The sequence below is a fragment of the Diuraphis noxia genome, unplaced genomic scaffold (assembly GCF_037042655.1).
Source record: "Diuraphis noxia isolate RWA-SAM2 unplaced genomic scaffold, SU_Dnox_SAM2 contig0005, whole genome shotgun sequence".
NCBI classification, from domain to species: Eukaryota; Metazoa; Arthropoda; class Insecta; order Hemiptera; family Aphididae; genus Diuraphis; species Diuraphis noxia.
Window position 1 is genome coordinate 47,389,280 of NW_028301715.1, and position 8,007 is coordinate 47,397,286.

The 8,007-nt window shown below is 24.5% G+C and overlaps 2 protein-coding genes and 1 long non-coding RNA gene across 3 annotated transcripts; 1 reads left to right on the forward strand and 2 right to left on the reverse strand.

Moving 5' to 3' along the window:
• Positions 1 to 1,022: 1,022 nt before the first annotated feature.
• Positions 1,023 to 2,420, forward strand: Sbds (SBDS ribosome maturation factor). The gene is made up of 5 exons (XM_089229691.1): positions 1,023 to 1,310; positions 1,385 to 1,605; positions 1,665 to 1,774; positions 1,843 to 2,010; positions 2,086 to 2,420. Exons 1-5 carry the CDS (start codon positions 1,180 to 1,182, stop codon positions 2,212 to 2,214), a joined length of 759 nt encoding a protein of 252 aa, XP_089085817.1. The 5' UTR covers positions 1,023 to 1,179; the 3' UTR covers positions 2,215 to 2,420.
• A 55-nt stretch (positions 2,421 to 2,475) lies between these two features.
• LOC107164202 (uncharacterized) lies at positions 2,476 to 6,662 on the reverse strand. Its single transcript, XM_089229690.1, has 7 exons — positions 6,618 to 6,662; positions 6,397 to 6,526; positions 6,116 to 6,280; positions 4,579 to 4,628; positions 3,930 to 4,103; positions 3,668 to 3,860; positions 2,476 to 2,592 (listed from the first exon to the last, which is right to left on the reverse strand). The coding sequence occupies exons 1-7, from the start codon at positions 6,621 to 6,623 to the stop codon at positions 2,528 to 2,530; spliced, it is 783 nt and encodes a 260-aa protein (XP_089085816.1). The 5' UTR covers positions 6,624 to 6,662; the 3' UTR covers positions 2,476 to 2,527.
• Positions 6,663 to 6,824: 162 nt separating this feature from the next.
• On the reverse strand, positions 6,825 to 7,703 carry LOC149055423 (uncharacterized). Its single transcript, XR_016192214.1, has 3 exons — positions 7,465 to 7,703; positions 7,292 to 7,394; positions 6,825 to 7,107 (listed from the first exon to the last, which is right to left on the reverse strand). It is a non-coding gene; the product is annotated as an uncharacterized LOC149055423 (long non-coding RNA).
• Between the last annotated feature and the right edge of the window lie 304 nt (positions 7,704 to 8,007).

Sequence of the window (8,007 nt, forward strand, 5' to 3'; positions counted from 1 at the left end):
GATAAAAATATAAATTGCATGTATAATGTATACCTACTGTAATAGGATAATCATATTATTCAAACATATTAATATACCTACATTAGTACCTATATAGTTATCATCATCGGTCACAATAATTTAATAATTATTACTATATATTTTGTTTGATACATTCGATACCAGTGGTGCTATAAGAATATCAGTTTTATAAATAATTAAAAATATAATTAAAAACTAAATTTATTTTCTTTCCTAATTAGTTTAGGACTTACTATAATAATAAAATAGTTCATAACGAACCACATATTTTTGTTTGTCAAATTCCCTTTAAAATTTATCAAAATTAAAAAAGTACGCCATTGAAGTCTACAGAAATCTAGAGGTATGTGATAAAGTGGTATAAATATAATCATCATTTATATATTATGTAAAGTAAAACTCAGCTTTATATTAGTTGAATATATTATAAAGTTATCATTTATTTTTGTACATCTACGTCTGGTATATGAATTATTAGTTATTGGAATGTAATTAGATTCAGACATGAGTGTATCAAAATTTAAAGTAATAATTTTCTTCGATGATTTACATTCTAATAACAAAATCCATGATGAATAATGTTTATAAAAAAATGTTTCAGTCAATCAATATACATAAAATATTAAAATCTATTACAATCACAGAACAATTTAGGTATGATATAAGTTTATATAACTGATGAAACACATAATTTGGACTGAGGTTTTTTCCTCTGTAAACATATTATAAACTAAATCTGTTAAATAAAAAAAAAAATGAATTACTTCAGATAATATTAATTTTGGGAAAACAATTTGAAATTAAGAATTAAGTTTATATTGTAATCATAATAATTGTATTAATTAACAATTATTATTGTATAAATATTGTTTTCCACTTCCCCATAGGATTTTTGCTCTGTAAAATTGTCCACATATTTATAGTACCAGACGGTTTCCTTATCAGTTATCATAATTCGATGTAATCAGTTTAATATCTTAAATCTTTATCAGTATTACCACATTTTTTTTAAGCAATGCCTCAATGCTTTTACATTCAAAATTTTGAACATTAATATTAAATATTTATTTTTTGCTTTGTACTTTGGAAGTTTATTTTCAATATTTATGAAACCATATGCAACTTAGAATTGAATTGTTTTTATAACGAGTTTCTATAATGTCGAAAATATTTACTCCAACTAATCAAATTCGTCTCACTAATGTAGCTGTCGTTCGGATGAAGAAAAATGGTAAACGATTCGAAATAGCATGCTATAAGAATAAAGTAGTTTCGTGGAGAAATGGCATGTATGTTAACACTGGCTATAACACTTATTGTTAAGATAATGTTAAATATTTTCTTACTTGTTTTGCTTCAATAGTGAAAAAGATATTGATGAGGTGTTACAAACACACTCTGTGTTCACTAACGTATCCAAAGGCCAAGTGGCCAAAAAGGAAGATTTACAAAAGATTTTTGACACTGAGAACACTACCGATATTTGCAAACATATATTAGAGAAAGGAGAGTTACAGATTTCTGATAAAGAAAGATCAGCTCAATTGGATGCGTCTTATAAAGATATTGCCACTATTGTTGCGGGTATAATAAATAAATAATAAAATATTAATTTTGGTAAATAATGATATTTTTATTTCCAGATAAATGCGTTAACCCAGAAACCAAAAGACCATATTCTGTAACTATGATAGAAAAAGCAATGAAAGATGTACATTATTCAGTAAAACCGAATCGAAACTCTAAACAACAAGTAAATACTAATTGCTTGACAGACTGATATTTTCAATCAATAATTTCCAATAAACATGTTATTAACAGGCCCTTGATGTCATTCGTTTAATCAAGAGTGTACTTCCACTTGATAGAGCCATGATGCGGCTCAAAATTGAATCAACAAGCAAAGATGCAAAAAAATTGAAGGAAAAATTTGTTGCTTTAGCATCATCTGTAGAGTCTGAAAATTGGGACTCTGGAGAAATTACTTTGGTACTATGAATAATATTATTACTTATATGAAATGTTTAAAAATATATTGAATTTGTTAACTGTGTTTTTATGTAGGTACTACTTATTGATCCTGGAAAATATAGACAAATAGATGAACTTGTGAGATCAGATTCTAAAGGTACTACTCAAATGGAAGTTCTTAGTTTAAAAGAAGTTGTAGAAGGAGATACTTTTTTAGATTAAAATCTTTATGTTATTATCTTGTGTAAAATCTTAATCAACTATAATTTATGTATTACTGTTGTTATTTTTTTGAAGAACTGATAATTTAAAATTGTTTATTTTATTAAATTTAAAAAACAATTGATAAGTTTGTGTATACTGTTAATAGTGTGACTATAATATACTATTATATGTCAATGGTTAATATAATGTATATATTTTTACAATATTATATTTTTAAATTTTTTACTCAATGGTAATATATAAAAATACATAGGTAATAATAAAACTTCTTAATATTAAAAAAAAAAGTCGATTTTATTATAATTTAACATTATTGAATTTGTTCCTTATACAATCTTGAACTTTCACTTCTTCTTGGACTTGTTTCCATAAAAACTATTTTCCAAGCAATAAAAATATTATTTTATTAATTTTTCAAATGTTAAATGAATTTGTCAAAAATCAAAATTGATTAATACAAATAATTAGAGAAAAAAAAAGTGTAAGGTTATGGGATTCATCCCATCATTATGGTGCCTTGTGGTTTCTTAATAATGTTCAATGATTCTTAAAAAAAAAAACTATTTTGTGAAATTGTGAACCTTATATAAATTTAAATGACCCTTCAGTAATAATATTTCTTCAATGATTTTTTTGAAAATATCAATAGTCTATTTAATCTCAAAAGTGTGATACATTGAATCCTTATAATATATTGAATCATTTATATTTACAATAATGGTTTCAAAATTAACTGTTGGTTTTAATTTAAAATATAAATTATTATCCTAACTTTCTTAATTATAATAACTTGGGCTGTCATATAGTATGCAGTCTACCGGCGATTAACAAATATAGTATGCGGTCTACCACGAATAAATAAATTAAAAATATCATAATATTATAGTATAATTATTGTAATAGTAATGTCTAGTATAAAATTAATCATTAAAAATTTATTTTTTTTGACATCCCTTTCTCTTACAACGTAAAACTCTCCTTTCCTTACCTCTCTCCTTATGTAGGTATAAATTCATAGCACTTCTACACTTAATACATTAGGCATTTTCATTATTTGCCACAAGATTTTTGCTGATTAAAAAAATTGTGGTAGATTTGTCACTTCTAATTATTATTACTTTTGCCAACATATTGGGCCAGAAGACCACATACTATATGACAGCCATAATTTGTTACTTATTTTAATATTTGGTGTAATACATTTTTTAATTAGAATTTGAATTATTAATAAAAATGAAGGCGCTGTGAAACATAACCATTTGAAATTCTGAATAAATAAGAGAAAAAAGAGAAACTATTTTAAATATTATTAGGTATATTATTTATGAATTACATAAACATACTAAGTTGGACTTAATGGCAAGACTTTAAAATTAAAACTGGACCATAATTGTATTCTAAATTTAACTACATATTAATATAATATATTATTTTTACTATAGTTATGTACCAGTATTTATTTCATCTTCAAATTGTTTCCATTTAATTCTTTCTGGACATTGTTTATCTGTATACATTAGTAACAATACAGATAATTCTGCCTCAGGATAATACATTAAGCGTAATGAACTAACTCCGATCATGTCTAGACACCTGCGAAATTGTGTTACAGTTATATGTCCTTTTCCATGAGGATCAAAAGCCTACATAACATGCAAAAGTTAATATTTAAAAAATTTCAAATCAATTAAAACATGTCAGTTTTTTTTTACTTTAAAAAATTGGCCAATATCTATTCGATTTGCAAAAACGTAATTTTGAAGGTTTTTTATTATTATTAATACATTATCCTTTACATGTGTTTTATTTGTTATTACTGGATGATTAACATCTTTATTACTGTATGATCTTGTACTAGTTTCTTTAATTTTGTCTTTTATGATCACCTTTACAATATAAATTATATTATTTAATAATTAAAAATTTTATTTAGTAACACAAATAAAATAATAATTAATAAAACTATAATTTTTTATGCAATGATATGTTATTGCATAAACATTTTAGTACAAGAACAGCAAAATGGTTTTAGTTAAATTTTATCTCTATGAATTTAAGTAGAAAATTTTATATTTGCATCAAAAGAAAAAAAAATTTCAACTATGAATAACATTTTTAAGATTTTTTTATCTATTACCGAATTTACAGCTATAAATAATTTTATTATACTTCATAAAAAAATGTTTTTGTGGTTTAAAAATGTACTTTATGTTTTTATGTATATTAATTATTTTTGGACATAGTGAACTATATTTTGATTTACATTGATAAATTTGTAACTAAAATAAGTAAAAAAACAGGTAAAGTTACCAAATAGTTAATAGGTAAGAATGTATAATAGAAATAATTTAGAATACTTACTTCATTAGAGAACAATTGTAGGTTATTTTTTTCCATCCAGTTCAATTCATCTAAAAATGTTTTAATGTTAGTCTAATGACAATTGACAAAAGCTCTTAAGAGATATAGATTAATAGGTGTTTTTTTAAAGGGAGGGAGGTAAATCTTAAAACATCAAAAATAAAACAGAAGTTTATTTTTTCCTATCCTGATGGTTAGATGTTGTATAGATACAACATTTTATTTTACTAATTTCTGCGTATTTATAGTTATATGAATGCTATTTTGCTTACCTACCTAATTGAATTTTAAATACGATTTTTTTATATTTTTAGGTAATATCTCACATCAGTTAGAATCAAACGTATTTTGTTGAATAGTTTTATAATTCCTAATCGATTATGTCCAAAATTATAATTTAGGTTTTTTTTTATTATTGTTGATAAAGTTATAACAAAAGACTATGATGGGGAACGAAGAATGCAAATAGTGAACTTTAAAAGGTTTTAACTCTTAGAGAAAGTGTTTAAGCCCAACTGACAGATATTTGTATTGAGCAATTGTACTTAGGTAGGTAAATCGGTACACAATATCCATTCCCAAAAATCAAGCAAATATAGAGCAAATACTCCATATTATAACTGTATATCTACTATCTAGATTTAAAATGTAATAGGTACCTACTTAAATATTGTACATGTTAGTAACCTATTAGTTATTACATTGAAAATGGCAAAAAAATTTACTGGGTACTGGGTACCATAGGCGGTCCCAGGAATTTAAATCAGGTACAGCACATTAAATTATAGTATACTCATAGTTATGTACGTATATCCCAAATTCCCAATATCATTACCACACATATAAATACATACTTACACACACACAAATAAACATTTTATTCCATTTTTCTACTTGGAATTTTAAATCTTATTTATTTTTATAAACAGTTATGAACAATTATAAATTATAATAAATTAATATTATTATCTCAACTAATAAAAAAAAAAACGTGGATGGCGAATGAAATGTCAGGTGCAGCACAGGCATGCACCCGTAGGACCGCCTATGATTTATACAATATATTAATAGATAGGTCATAGGTACCTAATAATCAGTATCGCAATTTGGAATTGGTTCTGGGGTGGGATATAAATTTATATTATCGTCTATCGACCTACTGCCCTAGTACTTAATACTTATTACTTATAGTCTCTACTCTCTAGTAGGTAGTAACCTCCTTGACAAATTACCATTAAATTTCATAGATCATAATATTGTATTAATTTGTTATTATAAAACAGTAAATGAGGTAAATAGTGTAATAATGATTTTTCAAGTTATGTTTTAACTATGAACCGTACAATTTTCTTATCATATATTACAATTGTTGAGGTATGGTAGTTTTAAACTAAAAAAATAAAAAACAAATCTTAACTTAGATAATGTTCGTGAATTCTTATTTCTTATTTTAAAATCTTAAAATTTTTTAACGCCAAAAAAAATACGCCACGCCACTCCTTATAATAGTTATGCATAAATTGTCATATACTCAAACCTTCATTTGTCTTGGGTAGGTCATTATGTATAATTTCACAAAATTTTCCATATGGCACTTGTCCATTGAAATTTTGAAAATAGCTGACTAAAAATTGTATTTCTTCGTCATTCAACTTAATGATAGATTTTAATGGTCCAGACAATGAATTTTCGAATATGATACCTCAAGTATAAAAATAAATACTTATTAGTTAATATATAGTACAGGCATAATCCAAGCGTTAATAACTGTTAATAGAAACTTATTTAAATATGAATAGAATGTTTGATTATAATTACACGTTACAAATCCAGTTTTTTTTATATCATATATTAAATAATATTCCCAAAAATTAAATTTGATGAAATTCACTACTTCTCGAATTTTGTTACAAATTGTCCAAAAATCTCGTTTAACTTTAGGTGTGTGCTAAAAATAAAATATCAACATCAGGTTTTTACCAATATATTAAGTATAGTATTTCCAAATATATACTCTTAAACATAAATTAATAAATTACCTTCATTAAAACGTTGTAAATTTTCAATTAGTTATAACTTTAAAAATTTAGCTAATAAATAAACCATAATAACTATTAGCAATTTATTATAATAGTTTATCTATAAATAATAAATATGATGTATGAACATAATACAAATACAAAATATAGGTACACAGATAAAAATTATTATTGGCCAAATGCGGTTGTGAAACAATTTTCCAAAGATCTATGTAATATTTCATTTATTATATACCAATGTACACTGTACAGCCATTGGGCGATGCATTTAATTATTTAAGTGTCACACTAATTGTTTGTAAAGTTTTAACTTCTTTAAAATATATTTTTTACTTGATAGAGTGTCATTTCAAAACATCATATTTTCAAGCATATTTTTATTATTTTTTTTTGTAAGTTATCATTTTTAAGTTTTTAGTTTTTGAATAACAGGCGTGCGCCTACACAGTGAAAGGTCCACAGAGGCGTCCAGGGGTACTCAATCTCTCTTCTATAAAAAATTATATTATTAAACTTAAAATTAATTCACTACGTTTAGAATCTAAAATAATATAAAGAAATTAATAATTTGAAAATAATTTTGCATCATCAGTTATAACTTTTAACTAACATTCCTGTACATATTTTATTAGTATTTAAATTTAAATATCAGAGAATTATTTTGAAATATTTACTCATGTAGTCATGTGATATTTTCCAAAGTTCACTTTTTCGATATAATTATTTTTTTGATTCAGAATTATTTTCCATGAATATATTTTCATAAATTAGGAATCTCTAAAAATAATTTTCCACTTAAATATTTCCTTAAACTAAACTTCATCAAATTTGATTTTAGTGATTTTACCAAGTAGTATTTTTCCAGTTAATATTAATTTATTGTTACCATTATAAAAGTTTTCCAGGTGACTATTTTCTTAACTTTTGATTGTTATTTTTGACGAAAATTACGCGTCACCAAATCATTATATGTTATGATATTATATTATTATGAGCTGTGACACAGTCACGCAGATTAGTCGACATAATCTATAGGTAATAATCTTTTAAAATAATATAAACTAAATGTTAAAATTTAAGTTTTGACTGGTAAATAATCAATATAACGCACAATTTATATTTAGATATTTAGATAACAATGTTGAATTCATGAATTTACAGAATACCTCCCTCCTTCTTTTAGATGAAACACATTACATCAATTAATTCAGTAGTGGTCTAAGTGCCAGTAAATAAATAAAATTATCTTTCTAAATTAAACGGTTGAATAAGAATTTGAGGATCCAATAAAAAATGGTATACTTATATATAACGTCTTTGTTCCGTTCACCTGTTGCGACATCTGATCCCCTCCCCATAGACCCGTTACGCTAATAAAGTCATAATAAGA